The sequence below is a fragment of the Triticum dicoccoides genome, chromosome 6B, assembly GCF_002162155.2.
Source record: "Triticum dicoccoides isolate Atlit2015 ecotype Zavitan chromosome 6B, WEW_v2.0, whole genome shotgun sequence".
Classification (NCBI taxonomy): domain Eukaryota; kingdom Viridiplantae; phylum Streptophyta; class Magnoliopsida; order Poales; family Poaceae; genus Triticum; species Triticum dicoccoides.
In genome coordinates, this window is record NC_041391.1 from 402,868,151 (window position 1) to 402,886,158 (window position 18,008).

Consider the following 18,008-nt stretch of genomic DNA (forward strand, 5'->3'; position numbering starts at 1 on the left):
AGCGACCCACGTCCCCCTCCGTCGTGCAACGGCGGCGGAGGAGGGCCTCTCCTCCCTCTCCTGGATCCACGGGGTGCGGCCCTCACAGCAGCGGTGCTTGTTGTGCTGCTGGTGGGGTTCGGCCGGAGGTACGGGGGTGTGGCTGGTGGCGGCAGCGACGTTCGCCCTGGATCCCGGGGCGGCGGCAGCAGCTGAAGCTCAGGCGGCCCTTGGCAGCATGGTGTGGTGGTGCCCATGTCCGAGGCGGAGTTGTACCCGTGATCTGGTGGCTTTGGCTCCTGTTGGTTCGGATCAGCGACAATGACGAGCGGGACAGGGATCCTTCCCGATGACTCTCATGGTTTGGGGAGGTGGGGTGGCAGCCCGCCCACAGGCTCTAGCGGTGCCATTCTCCGGCAGTGGCCAGAGAGTCGGGGATCCCGTGGTGGCAGTATTGCTGTGGGTAGTCGCCGGATCTAGGCAGCCTGATCTGGGGCTTTGAAGTTGGTCTAGCCGGTGTACAGGATGTCGGTTGGAATCTCGTGGGGCATATCCATATGAAGATCTTGATGCGGAGCATCCTACGGTCATCCCCATGGACCTACCTTCATCTCCTACGACACCACATGGACCAATGACTAGAGCTCGAGCAAGGGCTATTGAAACTAAGGTGAACTCGCTCCTCTCCGAACTACCACTTTCCACATGTGAGACATGGCTACTACCTCAAGTGGAGACCCTATGTGTGATCAGGTACTTAGAGGGAAGCCACGGAGCAACTACATCCAACGGACAAGACAGCAAGGACACCAAATACAAGGACCAAACGGAGAAGCTGCCTGAAGTCTACAGCCACCGGACGACTGGACCACGTCGGACGTCCGACTTCCGATGCCTGGAGCCTCCACCATACTGAAGGGCCAACCAGCGAATGCTACAGCGGCCGAACAACCGCCATGGATTGGACATCTGACACCTCCCCAGCGACCGGACAACAGAGCCCCTCCAGAAATCCGGTGCCACCTCACAGAAGAAAAATAGCGGAAATCCGAGCTCGCCGGACGACTGACGACCGGACGACCGACCGCCTCAGGATATCTGGCGCCACCTGATCAGAGCCGAAATGTCGGAAGTCCGAGCATTACCGGACGTCGAACCCTCACGAGCCACTGGACGACCGGTAACGGTCGGACGTCCGACGCCTGTTGTGCACAGCGTGTTGGGCCGAAGCCCATGTACCCTTTGCCCCTAGACTATATATACTCCTCCTCCTCCCTCTTGTTAGGGTTAGCATTGGTTTTACCTCATTTTAGAGATAGAGCTTTGCTCATCCACTTGATATATACTCCGTTGCAGACGGAGGCCTCCACGGAGAAGATCCCAAGTGGATTCAAGACCCCGTCAAGGGAAGATCCCCTCGCGGATTCAAGACCCCATCTCGTCACGGATTGGGAAGAACTACCGACCGTTTGTATCGTCCCTTGTTGTGTTTTGGATCATGTATCACTCTTTATGTTCATGGATCTAGCACATGTGTGATCGTTTCTTGTTGATTTGAGTGTTCCCTCTCGTTTACCCTCTCGTGTGTTCTTCGTGTTCTTCGTGAGATCCCCTCCAAATCATGAAAGATCAGCCTTAGGGTTCCACCCTACATCAGACCTTGTCTTCGGTCAGTGGGCGTAGCCGATGATGGCGATGCCCTTGGCATCGTTTTCTTCTTGAAAGCATCATCGAGGTGAAGCTCCAACTTCATTCCACTACCTCCGAGGGAAACCCTTATCAGTTGATCGGGTGATGACAACGCTCATGTGTCGTTCCTCCCGTGGGGGCGTCATTCTTGGAGTTGTTCATCATCTAGAGGGACCAGTGGACGGTTTCAGCGATGGGGCGACGTTGCTTGTGACACATCAACGACGTGGAGTCTCGATGGCGTGGCGTGGTAGGGTCTCGGCGATGGATGCGGGATGATCGACGCGTGTAGGGAGGTGGCGCCGTCTTGCGTCGTGGTGGCGTCGACGGCAGGCCTGGCAAGGTCAGTACATTGAAACCAGTTCTGAAGAGGGATCGACGGAAGATGGTTCTTGGCGGCCTCTGGAGCGTGTGCATGCGGCGCCCGCTGTTAGTATGCTGGACCAGTTTGTGCCCTCGACCTACCGTTTGATGGTTTGGTTGGGGCTTCCGGTTTTGATGTTCGGCGTTGGTGCGAGGTTAGGGTAGGCGGCCCCGATCATGTGCACCTCCTTCATCACTTGATAGGTGTAGCGACTGTTTTTTTTTTAGAAAAGGAGGATGACCCCCGGCCTCTGCATCTGAGCGATGAATACGGACACTTTATTAATTATTGTCACAAGACCTTACAAAATCAATACAACAGTAAGACTAAAGCCGCCGTCTAAGCAACAAACTGTCGCTACACCTATCCAGTTGATGAAGGGGCGCAGATAGCCTGAGCCTAATACCAAACAGATATCGCAGCCAAGCCTAACATCTACAACCTGAGACCCCAACCTAGCCACTTGCCGGGTCTGGGGCACACACTGGTCCGGCGTGCTCTCAGAGGCCGCCGCCGCCAACTACCACCGCTCCATCTTCAGAACTGTACTGATGCATCAACCTTGCTCGGTCCAGCTATCGTCGACGCCACCACGGCACCCAACGGCACCTCCTCCCTGCGCGCAAACAGCTGAACACGTCGCGGTCGTCACTGATACACCTCAGCGCCATGCTGCCAAGTATCACCAGCCGACACAGCTTGAAGTCCTTGGAGGATCTGTCATGCGTAGCACCTGCCGACCAGGCATGACCAAGCATACACCTGTCGGTCAGGCATGACTTGACATCTCCACCGAAGCTCCGTGCAAGACGAAGCCGCTCCACCTCCTGCCTCTGACTTCTAGCGCTAGTCCACAAACGATGCTCCCAAAAAAGAAACGACACCGCAGTGCCGCCATCGTCCGATCTAGAACACCAGATCCTAGGGTTTCCCCCGGAGCAGCACGAGTGGGTTGACAGTAGTTAGACGATGCCTTCATCAAGGTAACGGCGTAGAACGCCGCCATCGCCTGCCGTCGGCTCGGTTTTCACCGACAACCATGTCTCCCCAACTCGCAGACGGGACTAGATGATGAATCTCGAGATCCGATCACCAAGCTTCTGGCCGGCCACCGCCGACGAAGAAGATGACCGCCACCACTGGCTACACCGGCCAGAACAGATCTGCCATGGGTGCCGCTAAGCAGTCCACCAGGCCCTCGACGCCGCCGCCGATCTAAAGCCAGATGACATGCCGCCGAAGACCGCATCGCGCCGCCGCCCGATCCAGGTCAGCCGCAGCAGCAGCCGCCTGTGGCCCGAGGCAGGGCCGACCGCCGCCGCCGTCGAAGCTAACGCCGTCGCTTCTAGATCGGCCGCACCTCCACGCATGTTGGGGTCCCGCCACCCCTGAGATGCGGGAGGGACGAAGAGCCCCCGCCACCGCCGTCGGCCTCCGGGCGCAAGCTGGCGGCGTCCTCCGGCGGCGGCGGGAGGAGTGGAGGAGGATGGGCTAAGCCCCGGCGGTGGCTAGGGTTGGGGAGCCACCCGAGTCGCCCGAGCGGGGGGCGACCCGAGCGGTAGCGACTGTTGTTGCCAAAGAAGGTGACTTTAGAATTATTGATGTATTTCTTTGTGAAGTCTTGATGAATAATTAATAAAATGATGCCCTGTTGTAGAGGCGCTTCGGAAAAAAGAAAAAAGAAAGTCCATTAGGATCAATTAATACCGCACAAACAACACATTCATTTCAACATGGTCTTGATGTATCTTTTCACCTTCAAATCAGATGATCTGTTGTGCAACATCACTACCATTTCTGCACACCAAGATTAATCTATATTCAGGCAGAAGTCAAAGTAGCGGTGGCTTAATTAGATTGTGCAGCTAAAAGATTAGGACCTACGTAGCGAAAAGATGCTGCAGCTGGCTACAGACAGAAAGTAAAAGCACGGTGCAGATTAGGTTTTGGTATTTGGGTGGCCAGCTAATTAAACACCGGGGTCTGCCTCCAGTGTTGCAGGCACAGCGCTAATCGATTGCCTGCCCAGGGCTTGAGTTGCTACCTTGTTGATAAGGTGCAGTCCCAGGGTAGGTAGGGGCTACAGACAGAAAGTAAAAACACCCATCATGGATGAAATGTCACAGCAGATCACCTTGTCTTGTTAGGTTGGTGAGTTGTGACCTCCGATTTTGACGATATCTCGATAAGCCTCCTGTTGTCAGACTTGAGAGAAAGAAGAATGGAGATAGTCAACCCCCAGATACATTCCTTTTGTCTCTGTCATCATGTCCAAACTAGTCGGCAAACGCCAATAAGCATTTGGGTGCTAGACTGCTACTCCCTCCGTCTCATAATGTAAGACGTTTTGTGTAGTGTCAAAAAACGTCTTACATTATGAGACGGAGGGGAGCCAGAGCCCAAGGGTGGCCAGCCAACGATGGCACTTGGTCATCATGTCCTAACTTGCCATTGTTTGGAAGGCATTGGGTGTTAGGGTCAGCAGGGAGATGTGATGTACTGTGTATAGTTGCCACTTCTAATGGAGAAGAATATAAGAAATTACACCCTGTGTTTCTAAATGTAAGCCGTTTTTGCAGCTTAAATCAGTTTAATTTAAACTACAAAAACGTCTCTCATTTAGGAACACATTTCGAAAACAGAATCCAGAAGTAACTTGTGTTTGTTTGCTGAAGCCATATACTAGTATAATCCAAGTGCTACTGGATATTCCTTCCTCCATTTTGTTAGTAAACATTTTGCTTCACTTACTACTGATAGCAAATTAATATGTGTAAAAGAACTACTGACAGCAAATTACCAGATACTCACTCAGCAACCAGCACCTGATTACATTGATTGGTTTTTCCTACTTTTGCTTCAAGCTCCAGCCGAGGAATTCCTCGAAGTGCATTTCTTATTTATGCCACACCTTTGTCCGAGAAGGCTGATGCGTTTCATTAGTAGTTGCAGACAGTATGTTTTCTTGGTCTAGGATTAGAAGAATTCACAGATGGGCGAGAGCAGTCGGAATCCTGATATATCAACCATCTGCAAAGTGAAACGGCAACTTATTTCTCCTTAAAAGGAATTGGAACTTATCTCTGGAAAACAGTAACACAAGAAGCATGATGAACTCCGTCGGACAAGCAACAGAAGAGTGAATCAACCTGGCGTAATCATCCAAGCCTGTCTCTTTCAACCATATGGTACTACCATTTACGCATATGTATGTATATCACGAATATGTTGAGACGATGTCTGGAGCAAGATTCAGTAAACAACGCTAGTGCAGCAGAAAGAAGGAAAGGTAAGAAGAAAGCAGTCCGGCCCACCCCACGATGGCGCGGCCTCATTGGCGGCCTGCTGATCTCAGCGCGTCGAGGACACGTTTTTGTCCTGTCAAGACCTCCACCAGCCCTTGCGAACGAGATCATGCGCACACACACACACACACACAGAGAAACAAAAGATTGAGATGATGAAAAGAAGAGATGGCAATGTCAATGTGCAAGTAAAGCGGCAATTGTGCCTGCCAACCGTTGGTGTAGTCTCGGCAGTCGTGGTTCCCGACAACCAGGTCGGTCGGCCAGCGCTCGCTGAACCTCTCGGCGGCGTCGGCGGCGTCGCCGTCGCCGTCGCTTAGGCCGACGAACCAGCTCCTCCTGTCAGGGATCCTCCGCAGCCTTCTCCTCCGAACCACCCCTGTCCGCCCGTCGTCGCAGACAAGATGAATCAGAATTCTGCTTCCGTTTCTTCTTGACAAAGAAAAAGAAAATCCCAAGCAAGCACGCAGAGAGGCCGGCGCCGGCGGCTTAGCTACCCGGTATTTTGCTCCGCGAGAGCACGGAGAAGGCGGCGAGAGCATCCTCCGGGTGGCGAGGCTGGAAATCGAACACCAACGACGGCTCCTGCTCCTGCTCCTGCAAGCCAGCCAAGCCAAACGCCCTCTGAGCATCTTGCGGGGTCGAAAAGGGAGAGGACGGATTCCTTCCGGCTGGCCTCACATCACCTGGGCTCGGGTTGGGGTTCGGGCAGGGTCGGGCCGGAGGAGCACCATGAAGTGCTGAAGGTCCCACAGACCCAACGAGTAGGCCGAAGACATCAGGGCCTGGGCCGGACCCTGAGGAGCCCTCAGCGGCACGGCCGCGACGTACACGGCGTACCTCCCCGCCGGCCGCGCCACCGCCACGGCCGTGGGCGTAGAGGCAGACGACATTCGAGATTGGATCATTGCCCTAGCTGTGGCCGTGGCCACACAAGCAACCGGCGGCCATAGGCGCAATAAGAGCATCTCGCCGTCCGATGTCAATCGGACGGCCGTCCGATCTGGAACTCTCTCTGAGTTCCCACATCAAAATCTGGTCTGGGACCGCAACTCTAGACTCTTGGGGGCTGAATGCATCAGTTCTTCTCTTTAACAATCATAGAGTGATAACATCGCAATGCTTGCCTGGCAGGTGTGGCGTCAGCCCCTGACTCTCTTTGTGCTCGTGTCCTACAAGCCAAGTATTATCCGGACGGGAACATTCTTTCTGCTGCAACTGCTCCTGGCATAAGCTATGTTTGGTGAAGCATCCTTCAGGGAGTAGAGGTCATTAAGGAGGGGATGGTGTGGCGAGTTGGCAATGGCGACAATATTAGGATCTGGCAGGACCCATGGCTACCTTCTGGTGCGGTCAGGTACCCAAGAACGAGGAGGGGAAGCACCCTGCTGACTAGGGTTGCTGAGTTGATTGATCCATACACTAACTCTTGGGATACTCAGCTGGTTAGGCAAACTTTCTGTCAGGAGGATGCAAATGTGATCTTGTCGATTCCGATCTTTGAACATCATGACGACTTCGTGGCATGGCAGTTTGACAGGAAGGGGTTATTCTCTGTCCGCTCAGCGTATGGGATTTACGTCGACCTTCTTCGGCGCCAATGCCAGCGGCAAACTGGTGAATGCTCGTCAGGGCGGGAGGAGGATAAGAAAATGTAGCTGCACCTCTGGCAAGTGAATTGCCCTGGGATGGTACATCACTTCATGTGGAGATTGGCTCACAATAGTCACCCTTTGCTGCGAAACGTGGAGCACATTGGAGTTGAGCTGGACACAAGTTGCGTGGTGTGCCATCGACTGCCGGAGGACGGAGGGCACTTGTTTCTGCGCTGCAAAAAGGTAAAGAAAATGTGGAGAGCTTGTGGTCTGAAGGGTGTTCGTCAAAGCCTGCTTGAATGCCAAACATCTCGCCGGCTGCTGGAGGAGCTCTTTCGTATACCCAAGGATGAAAAACTAAAAGCAATTTGCCTCCTGTGGTTGTGGTGGACAGAGAGGAACAAAACGAATCATAACCAAAACAGAGCATCAGTGGAGGAGTTTCAGTCGTCAGTTACGAGACATGTCATTGAATGGCGGGAATACAATGCAAAACCTGTACAGCCAAGAGTGCAGAGGATTCAGAAATGGGTCTAAGCCAGCTCTGGATGTGGTTAAAATCAACATTGATGCAGCTTTTAGGGGCCTGTCACAACCTGGTGGGTGGGGGTGCATTGCTCGGGACCATGCTGGAGACATCCTCTTCGCTGTCGCCGAGTAGTGGAAAACATGTACGATGCTCTTCATGCTGAAGCTTCTGCCCTGCTGCGTGCTGTCCGGTTTGCTGAAGACCATGTGCATGGGCCGTGTTGTTTTTCAGACTGATTGCTTGGCTCTTGTGCAGGCCATCAATTCTGGAACTCCTGATCGATCCTTGCTGGGTGCCATCTTTCGCGAGCTCAAATACCTGCTCCGTTTCGGTTTTATTAAGTGGAATGCCTACCACTGTCCACGCGCCTGTAATGTCCCAGCCCATGAACTGGCTGCTTTAGGCTGTAGTGGTGCCTATGGGAACCAATGTGTTTGGCTTTCAAACCTCCCTGACAATGTAATGTGTGTTGTGACCACCGATCTGGTTGGTCCTGGGTAATTGGAATGCACATATATAGGCCGTTCCAAAGGCATTAACTCATGAGGATGAAATAAATTTGCCATAGCATCATTAGGAATATCATGAAAAGTTTGATCCCACACAAAGTCTATGTATGAATTATGGGGATGCAAACTAACTATATGGGTACAATGTATATCCGGATCACAAGTTGGTACACTCAATAGAAACATTTCAGAATGGATAGCAAGCATAGTGTGCATAGCACGATCCGTTGATTTAGATTTCCCATCATTTACTATTTCATCAGGGGTCATAGGAAGCAAGTTGATGGTTTTTCCTTCAAACACAAGAGTATACGAATTTGTTCTACCATGATGAGTAACACTATTATCATATTGCCAAGGCCGACCTAACAATAAAGAACAAGCTTGCATAGGTACAACATCACAGTCAACATAATCATGATATGAACCAAGTGTAAATAGTACTCGCACACGACGTGTTACCTTCAACTTACCACAGTCGATAAACCATTGGATGTAATATGGATGGGGGTGTCTCGTAGTGGTGAGGCAAAGTTTCTCGACCATCTCTATACTCGCCAAATTATTGCAGCTTCCACCATCAATGATCACACGAACAGAATGCCCTTTGACAACAAACTTAGTTTGAAAAAGATTATGGCATTGAGGCATCTCAGTATGCCCCACCTGGGCACTAAATACTCGCATCGTTACAAGACTTGGGTACTGATCGGCCATCTCAGCATTAATATGTATCTTCTCTGTGTCATGCTCCTTAATGTCACCTACATTATTAGTGGCAAGCATAGCACGTGTATCTTCATCCAAATCACTAGCAGAGGAGTACTCACCGTCTTCCCGTACAATGAATGTTCGTTTATTTGGGCAGTCCTTCATCAAGTGCCCGCCACCTTTGCATATATGACACTTCATGTCCCTTGTGCGTCCAGACGAAGTGGTGGGTGCTAGAGAAATTGCTTTTGAAGTCTCCGATGATTGTGTAGCTGATTTTGAACTTGATGGGTGTGCATCATTGTTCAAGATAGGTGGTGTTGACTCAGTAGTGGACGGAACTGTAGGAGAGGGTGTCCATGAGGAGCGGCGACCTGTAGAAAAATTACCTCGTCCCTTGTTGTGTCGTCCCTGTACTTCTCTTTCAGCTTTACAAGCAAAATGAAACAAACGAGTAATAGAATTGTACTCCTTATAGTCCAATATATCCTGAATATTACGATTCATACCACCTAAAAATCTAGCCATCATAGCATCTTCTGTTTCAACTAATCCACATCGCACTAAGCCAATTTGCAATTCTTGGTAATAATCCTCTACAGAACTGCTATCTTGTTTTAAACGTTGCAATTCATTCAGTTTATCACGAGCATAATAGGAAGGAACATAACGTTGTCTTATAGCTTGTTTTAAAGCATCCCAAGTAGTAGGTATATTATTTGCATTAATACGACAATATTCACTCCACCACATAGAAGCAAAGTTTGTAAGTTCACTAGTGGCTGCCCTAACTCTTTGGTTCTCAGGAATATCATGACATGCAAATTTTTGTTCAGCGGAAAGTTCCCAGTCAAGATAAACATCTGGATTATATTTACCATTGAAAACAGGCATAGTAAATTTAATTTTAGCACTTGAGTGGTCGTAGTCTCGAACATCATACCTATGTGGACCTCGTGCCATACCTTGATGGTTGAAACGCAGTTGCTGATGAGCACGGTCATTGTGGTGGTCGACCTCGGTGTCACCAGAATAATCCTCGTAATTGTCCCCATGTTCATCAGTGACGCGGGGAGGAATTTGTTGGTGCTGGTTTATGGTGGCAGCATCAGTGGCAGTAGCTGGGTGTTGAGGATGACCCATGGGCACACACCGAGCGCGTGAAATAGCGGCGCCTCCCAGGGAGTTGCGAGGATCAACGTTGTTGTTGACGGGGGGTGCAGTCCGCAACTCGTCCAGACGTGACAAGATGTCCTTTAGCTGTGTGTTCGCAACACCCTGTGCATCCTCGATGGCCTTGAGCCTCTCTTCGGCCACAATCTAAGCACCCTCAAGTTGGGCGAGACGCTCGCTGGTGACTTTCACATCCGCGGTGAGGCCCTCAAGTGTGGGTTGATCCTGTGCCATTGTTAGCGAAAGAGAAAAAAACACAATGTATAATCCCTATCAACTAACAGGATATGGTGGACAAAATTCGCTCACACTCAAACTTAGTATCAAAATCTTACTTGTTCTTACCAATGCAACAGGTGGTGATCGGCGCGTTGGTGCTGGCTTCAAATACCGATGAAGATTGGATGAAGCGATAACCAGGAATCAGTAGAGCTGGAACCTATACTTATTGGTAGAAAAAGTGTAGCTTGGCAAAGGCTTCTCAACTCACAATATTAGTGGCACAATTTAGCAAAAAGCAATGCAAGTTGAATAATTTCTCAAACTCCTAACTAGTGCTGGCAGTCGACTAGTAAGAGAGAAAACAATCTAAGCCCAGATACTGAATCAAATGAGTGAAAACCGATAAAAATATGATAGCTCTAAATAGCTAGATATAAGTGAGGTATAAATAGCAATGTATGGCAGCCGGGAGCAGAAAAATGTGCAGCAGATATCACGTATATGAACAAAGCAAACGTTCCGAACAGTAAGAGATATTCCAAAAGATGCTAACCAGCCTGATCTTCTTTTTTTCTTACTTTTTCTTCTTCGACTTTATTGTGTCTTCACTTTTTTTTCTCGCTCTTTTTTTCTTTTTCTTTTTTTTCTTTTCTTTTTTTTTCTTTTTTTCTCTCTCTCTCAAGTATATACACAAAGATGAAACAGGAGAGAAAGAGGCTGCCAAATTAGATGCAACTAGAAACGATCAGGTCACGTACTAGTACTAGAGTAGAAATTAAAGGATACTCAAACGTGCACTAGTACAGGCAACTCACAAGGAGACGCAGCGGTGATGGGTGGCAGACAGAATAGTAACACGGGATGGCAGACAAAGAGGCCTTGTGTGTGGCGTTGCGCGAAATACGATGGATGAGGTATGGCGTGGAAAGGCGTGTGAACAGAACTCAGATTTGTAGGTTGCAATAACCTGCGAGAATCTTGGATGTATATGAACAAATACGGAAGTTAAGCCGTGTGTGCGTAGCGTCCAGAAAACCAATTGTCTTGCGGCTAAGAACAGATGCAATCTCGTTTTTCTTTTTGATAAGCTCGGATGGAAAATTACAGGGGACAAAAAGAAAATTGATCTAGTAGATAATTTCTTTTCAAACAAATCTAAACCAGCACTAATGATAGGATGAATGCAACCAAAAATTCAACAAAGCAAATACTAGATGCAAATTGCTAAAGGCTAAAAAAGATAGGTGCAGCGGATGAACTAATCTAATTTTTTTGGTTTTTTTTGTGGGTTGTAGGATTGAAAAACAATCTAACCTAATAAAACTGTAAATCTGTCACCGATGAACCTGAAAACTGATACCACTTGATGTGAACTAGGGACCCGATCTTTCGATGAGAGAGGATAACTACGATTTTGGGTGGGACTTGACCCTCACAGTCCGGCTACCAACCGTACAGGAAGAACCGTACACGACTGATATCCACGGCAATTGCTGAACCAACTCCACGGCGTTATCGACCGAGCCAACGGCCCGATCGACCTATCCAAGAAGGATTTTTTCTGCAAGCAAATCGAAGAACATGCAAGAAAATAATAGCCAAGCAATCTCAAAATTGCGAATATGCTAGATGGGATTAATCTCTGACGGTCGCACTAGCCGCTACGAGCGAAGACAAATAAAAATAGCAATATAGCTAAACTTCTCTAAACAAAACCCGAGTCTAAAACATAATCTAGGGTAACTATTTATTAGAGGCAGACGTGCTGTCGAGTCGGTTCGCTGCGTCCCATCCGGACTCTGCTTCGGGCGTACGTGCACGGGCCCACGTGCACGGGCCCACGTGTAGAGGCCGCAGCGTTCCAGGGCCAGACTGAGAGTCCACGATCTGATTCCTAATCCAAGTGCTTCGGTCCTGGTGCCCTCTGTCCTTGTGCACGTAACATCAAATGATGGTTGTGATGGATCATGGATGGTTCGATGGTGCATGCATGGCATGTACATGCATGTGTATGTGTTCCATGCATATGAACTGCTCCTCATTTTCACACGGCTCTTGTAAAAATATTCTGGTATTCTACATACAATAAAAGAACGTGTTGTATTTCTACTCCGAGTAATAAAATTATAATTTATATAATTATTAATAGGAATCACCTGATTATTGTATATGAGGATAATATTTTTGGTCTCATCGGTGGAGGCTATGTCCACATCAACACCAAATACTCGGAGTAGAAATACAACACCTTCTTTTACTGTATGCAGAATACCAGAATATTTTTACAAAAGCCGTGTGAAAATGAGGAGCAGTTCATATGCATGGAACACGTACACATGCATGTACATGCCATGCATGCACCATCGAACCATCCATGATCCATCACAACCATCATTTGATGTTACGTGCACAAAGACAGAGGGCACCAGGACCGAAGCACTTGGATTAGGAGTCAGATCGTGGACTCTCAGTCTGTCCCTGGAACGCTGCGGCCTCTACACGTGGGCCCGTGCACATGGGCCCGTGCACGTACGCCCGAAGCAGAGTTCGGATGGGACACATCGAACCGACTCGACAGCACGTCTGCCTCTAATAAATAGTTACCCTAGATTATGTTTTAGACTCGGGTTTTGTTTAGAGAAGTTTAGCTATATTGCTACTTTTATTTGTCTTCGCTCGTAGCGGCTAGTGCGACCGTTAAGACATCCTATTGGAACCCCATCTTGTGAGATTAATCCCATCTAGCATATTCGTAATTTTGAGATTGCTTGGCTATTATTTTCTTGCATGTTCTTCGATTTGCTTGCAGGAAAAATCCTTCGTGAATAGGTCGATCGCGCCGTTGGCTCGGTCGATAACGCCGTGGAGTTGGTTCAGCGATTGCCGTGGATATCAGTCGTGTACGATTCTTCCTATACGGTTGGGAGCCGGATCGTGAGGGTCAAATCCCACCCAAAATCGTAGTTATCCTCTCTCATCGAAAGATCGGGTCCCCAGTTCACATCACATCCAGGCATGAATCATCCAACATTTAACCTCAACATCCACCACCCCAAATGAGACCCAAAGCAAAAGGAAAAATGAATCGCTCGCTACATAGAATAGAACAGGTGGCAAAAAAAAGAATGATTAGTGCTCCTCAGATAAGCAGAGAAGCGCATAGCACTAGCACCGCTGCAGTGATCGGGATCGAGACGGAGACATCGGCGGCGGCGTGGGAAGGCGCTGGAGCTGTGGTGTTGCTCACCGGAGGAAGGGGCGGCTCCGCCACGTCGGAGACAGTCAACACCGGCTCTGGGGCCATTGCTGGTGGCAATGCTGCTTTATCCTGTATGACCCCAACCAGGCCGCCGCGCTGGGGAGGCAGCATGTAGTAGGGCGTCTTGTCCCCCATGTTCCTGCACGAGTTCACTGCGCAAACACAAGAAGAATTCACTTCACTCCAGCATGTACCATGGTGAACGGGATGAAAAATGTTGGTTACAAAGGCAACAAGAGCACGCACATTTGTATCTGTGAGCCGTCCCCGGGAAATCGGTGATGAGTCCATCCACTCCGCCTCCCTCTCCCCCTTTGTGCACAAGGGCATTGATCTGTGACGTGGCGTCTGAGAAGAAGTCGTACGGCTGAGAAAAGAACTCGTTCCTCAGCAGGTACACATAGACTGGAAGGCCAGCAGACTGCAGGGACTTGACGAGAGGGTTCGTCTGGTTTATCAGGAAATTGCTCGACTCTGGGTAAACGGACTTGATGCTGACAGAAGCAGCGTCCGCAAACTTTTTCATGTCTGCGAGGGAGGAAGGCGCCGCGTCTTTCACGACTTCGTCGATCTTGTACACAAGGTTATACTTGGCCAGCTGCTTGAACTTCACCAGGGTTGAGCTGTTTGTTGACTGGATCATCACTTTCTGGGCGCTCTGTTTGCTGTAACCAGAGTCATCAACAGCTTTGATCACTGCATCTACCACACCAAACCCAAGTTTCTCTGCCATGAATGAAGCATGCTGCAAAAAATCCAATCAATCGCTCAGTATTAGTATCATTTTTTTCAACTAACAACCCATCTTTTTGCTAGCCGACTCAACAAGAGATGCAGGAAATGGGAAGAGTACATCACTCAATTATGGGTTTGCAGCATATTTAAATGCATGCTTACCTCCACGGTAATCATGATTCCTGACAAATCTTTTCCTTTTGCAAAAGCCAAAAAGTCTGATAATCTCATGAATTTTCCTGCGTTCCTGTTTCTGGGATTTCTTGATAGGCCAATCTGGCCAAATGGGTTTGATATCATAGCTGTGAACACGGAAATGTCAGTATTCGAGTAAGTGATAGACGAGGGCAAGTAACTCCAGAGATGGACGATCAATTGTTTCACCAAACGATTGATTTTTTTGTACAACAATGAAATGGCATGGCATGATCGTGCATAACTTACTATTATTTTCAGTTAATGGAAGGAAACTGAATTACACACATAACTTATGTCTAGTAAACTGTTTCTTATCTGCAAAGGAATACGACTATTACCAAAGTCCTGGGATGTCCACTAATTTTGCATGTGTTGTGTTTTTTCATTTCTCAGTTCCCTCCCTATTCCCAGCCTCCCTTGCAATGAAATGATGCGCAAGGCTCTTGCCACTTGCGTTTTCTCAAGAGAGAAAAATACAGCAACCAGATTTACTAATAAAGAGTTCAGACTGACTTACGCTTCAGGTTATTTGCAATATCCTCCCAAGTGAGGTTGAAGGTATAGACTCCAGCAACAGCCTTAATGTCACTTATGACACCCGCTTGAGAAGCAAATTGCGAGGATGCAACAGTAGTGACATCCATTAGGTCAATGGAACTCATGCATATTGGTATGCCATCTTTTGTCACTTGAACGTCACAGTCAATGACATCTGCACCATCAACAACTGCCTTTTGATAAGCTAGGTCAGTGCAGTCAGGGTAGTCACCACTAGCACCATTGTGGGAGATAACTAGAGGTGCCCCTGCAACGTAAATGTGAAGTCCGGAGGTCAATAACAGTACTAAATTGAGGAGTTAAGAATGGATAAAGAAAGGAAGGAGGCATACCATGATCTGCCTTGGTGTTGTTCAGGTTACTGAAGCAGCCTGCAGCAACAAAGCATAGAACAAATCAATAGTCAAGATCAGACAAGCCATGATCCAAACTAATACTCCAACTTGTTCAAATATACGAATACCAAAAGTCGAAAGTGGATTATTTCATGATTAGAACAGAGTCAATAAAAGATGAAAGATTGCCCTGACAAAGTGGCCGCTTGGGTGTGTGAGTTTCTTGAAGGAACATTTATAGCATTGTGAAGAAATCATATAATGTGGACTCACCGATGGCCTCTAATGGAGTGATAGGGAAATCAGTCAAGAGACCATCAACACAGAAGGCACCATTGTCGATGAAGCGAAGATATTCTGCTAACGGATCATAGCTGTAGTTGTAGCTGAGTGCAAAGTCGTTGGCAAAATCAGCAGCATAAATTTCTAAGCCTGCCTTATGAGCATCATCCACGACTGAAGTAGAGGGTTGCAGATAATTATCTGCCGTAACAGGCCAGATATAGTGTTTGGGAACAAGTATTCCAGAAGCAAAAGTCTTGACGGATGATAGATTTTTCAGCATTGAGCCATATGTCTGATTTGTAGATGGCTCGACAAGGCCTTCATCAAGAAAACGGAACACAAGCTTTGTCTTCCTGCCAACCCTTCCAACTAGACTTTTGAGGAAACTCACTTCAGGGGACGAGATGTAGTCAACCGTGTATTGCTTTGACATAGACAGGATATAGCTTCTCATGCTCAGATTAAACTGGCTGTAGAAACTGTCATGCTGAGTTTTACACAAACAAGACAGACTATAAGAGAAGATCACTTCAATTGTAGTACACTGAAAGTAATCAAAGTTTGATGTACCTGAACATTCAACCAAGCAGGGGCCTTATATTGCGACAGTGCAACTTCAACTTGAACTAGCGTGAAGCTTCCATCAAACCTATTTGTACGAGACAAGATTGCTCGCAGCACTGTAACAAGTAGTAAGTTTGGGTTAGACAAGCAAAGGCAACAATGCTAATCAAGCAAGAGAAAGATGCAATGAAGATGCTCAAAACATTAGAACTGCAAGCTGCATTTGCACTTACAAGTTACATTGGTCAGGTCAATGCTGTTATAGTCCACAGAGAACCACCCCGTCGTGGACACACCGTTGACACGGTAGGTCTTCTTTCCCTTTGGGAAAAGATCGGATATGGTTGTGCAGTTATCCATTTTTATGTCTGGAAGGCAGATGCCAACGCCATCCTTGGTTAACCGAACATCGCACCACTGGGCTGAATCCTGATTGCTGGCAGCAAACGAATAAGCAGGGTCACTGGAGTCGGGAAATAGGCCCGAGAAACCACCCTTAGCTATGACTGCTGGAGCATCGCCTGAAACAATGAGGTGAGTGTTAGGCTTGAGAACAGCCAGGAGGAACAATGGATGGATCATAGCTTCATAGATGTAACTTTTTGTCCAACTAATACTTCATAAATGTATTGCCACAGCAGAAACTCCGTAAAAAACTACTCCTTCCGTTCCTAAATATTTGTCTTTCTAGACATTTCAAATGGACAACTACATACGGAGGTACGTAGACATATTTTAGAGTGTAGATTCACTTATTATGTTTCGTATGTAGTCACTTGTTGAAATCTCTAGAAAGACAAATATTTAGGAACGGAGGGAGTACCAGGGTAGTGGTATAAATCTACTGTACTTTACATGCATGGCCAATTAAATGATCGACCACTGTAATTGATGCATGAAGAAGGAAATCACTCCTTGAAATTGACATCCGCCGAACTGGGCAAACAATCCCCTGCTCCATAAGCAGTCGATGAACAGTAAACGCCAGCAGCTAGTGATCTAACCTAACCCAAGAACAGTCAATGAACATTCACGCGGTAAGAAGCGTTGACTACGTCATCTGAATTAGTCACAAAGATGTTGCTGTCGTATCCTAACCAAATGGCATTCGGCAGAAGAGGCTACCGCCGACGGCTGTGCCAAAATTTCATATTATATGCAAATAATTTAAAAGGAGGCATCATGGCCGGCCCCCAAGCTTCCAATCAGAAATCTCGAGCCTTGAAACTTTCAGCAAGGCCATGTTCTTGAAGAAACAGCAGAAGGTTGAGCAAGACCGGGCACTCGCCCCGTCTTAATCCTAAAGATCCAACCCATACATCGAAGCCGAATCAGAAATCGCAAGCAAGATGCGAGCTTATGAACTAAGAATCGCAGAACAAGTCAACCCAGATCAGAATCAGATCGCAGACGCACGGACTAAGCAACTAAACAAGAGGCAAGTGCAGCTTGTATACCACTCAGCGTCTTCCAGGTCGAGCCCTTCTGCGCAGCGGCCGGGCCCAGCAGCAGGAGCAGCAGCAGCAGCGACCCAAGAACGGAGCAGGCATGGCCGCTCCTCCCCATTGCAGACCTCCACCGGCAGCAGCTCCAAGAACACTGCTAGGCTAGCTACAGTCCCCCTCCAAGAACGCCCCGGCAAGAGGAGAGAAGGAGAAGAGTCGAAGCGAGCCAGCGACTGCTCGGAAGGAAGGAGGCAATGCGCGTACGGCGGCCGCGTTTTAACACCGAGAGAGAGAGGGACAAAAGAAATGGAGACGGAGGGGCTGGGCTGCTGCTGAGCTGTGGGATGAGGCCAACAGGAGAAGGTGGCACCGGGGGCGAAGGTGGTCAAAAAAAGTGTGATCCCCTTCCTACAGCACCTCCAACAGATATGAAAAAACATGAGTATTTAGCAAAAAGAAAAAGAAAAACTACAGCAACTACCACTATTAACTGGTGATCAAAACCTTAAAAAAAACTGGTGATCAAAAACCTACTCCTACTACCACTTTTATC

At 48.3% G+C, this 18,008-nt stretch overlaps 2 protein-coding genes across 4 annotated transcripts; both read right to left on the bottom strand.

Annotated features, from left to right (window-relative positions):
* Nucleotides 1–4,680: 4,680 nt before the first annotated feature.
* On the bottom strand, nucleotides 4,681–6,464 carry LOC119323618. 3 transcript variants are annotated; one of them, XR_005156418.1, is made up of 5 exons: nucleotides 6,024–6,453; nucleotides 5,835–5,934; nucleotides 5,552–5,716; nucleotides 5,182–5,431; nucleotides 4,681–5,062 (listed from the first exon to the last, which is right to left on the bottom strand). XR_005156418.1 is itself a non-coding variant. In XM_037597313.1 (5 exons), exons 1-4 carry the CDS (start codon nucleotides 6,303–6,305, stop codon nucleotides 5,364–5,366), a joined length of 615 nt encoding a protein of 204 aa, XP_037453210.1. In that variant the 5' UTR covers nucleotides 6,306–6,433; the 3' UTR covers nucleotides 4,681–5,062; nucleotides 5,347–5,363. The 3 variants fall into 3 exon arrangements, 2 of the variants coding, with proteins under 2 accessions (XP_037453210.1, XP_037453211.1); XM_037597313.1 differs by having other exon boundaries at nucleotides 5,347–5,431; nucleotides 6,024–6,433; XM_037597314.1 differs by lacking the exon at nucleotides 5,182–5,431 and having other exon boundaries at nucleotides 6,024–6,464.
* A 6,567-nt stretch (nucleotides 6,465–13,031) lies between these two features.
* LOC119323617 (glycerophosphodiester phosphodiesterase GDPDL4-like) lies at nucleotides 13,032–17,795 on the bottom strand. Its single transcript, XM_037597312.1, has 9 exons — nucleotides 17,468–17,795; nucleotides 16,244–16,531; nucleotides 16,017–16,126; nucleotides 15,435–15,933; nucleotides 15,159–15,197; nucleotides 14,786–15,073; nucleotides 14,233–14,372; nucleotides 13,582–14,080; nucleotides 13,032–13,487 (listed from the first exon to the last, which is right to left on the bottom strand). Exons 1-9 carry the CDS (start codon nucleotides 17,574–17,576, stop codon nucleotides 13,216–13,218), a joined length of 2,244 nt encoding a protein of 747 aa, XP_037453209.1. The 5' UTR covers nucleotides 17,577–17,795; the 3' UTR covers nucleotides 13,032–13,215.
* Between the last annotated feature and the right edge of the window lie 213 nt (nucleotides 17,796–18,008).

Bases quoted from the DNA above. Each gene is read 5' to 3' on its own strand.
- LOC119323618 (XM_037597313.1), bottom strand. From the start codon at position 6,305: ATGCTCTTATTGCGCCTATGGCCGCCGGTTGCTTGTGTGGCCACGGCC. The intron at 5,717-5,834 runs GTAGCTAAGCCG...ACGGGCGGACAG, and splicing joins CTCGCGGAGCAAAATACCGG to GGGTGGTTCGGAGGAGAAGG. The intron at 5,432-5,551 runs GTTGGCAGGCAC...CTCGTTCGCAAG, and splicing joins CTGCCGAGACTACACCAACG to GGCTGGTGGAGGTCTTGACA.
- LOC119323617 (XM_037597312.1), bottom strand. From the start codon at position 17,576: ATGGGGAGGAGCGGCCATGCCTGCTCCGTTCTTGGGTCGCTGCTGCTG. The intron at 16,127-16,243 runs GTAAGTGCAAAT...TACTTGTTACAG, and splicing joins TGACCTGACCAATGTAACTT to TGCTGCGAGCAATCTTGTCT. The intron at 14,373-14,785 runs GTAAGTCAGTCT...CCGTGTTCACAG, and splicing joins TATTGCAAATAACCTGAAGC to CTATGATATCAAACCCATTT.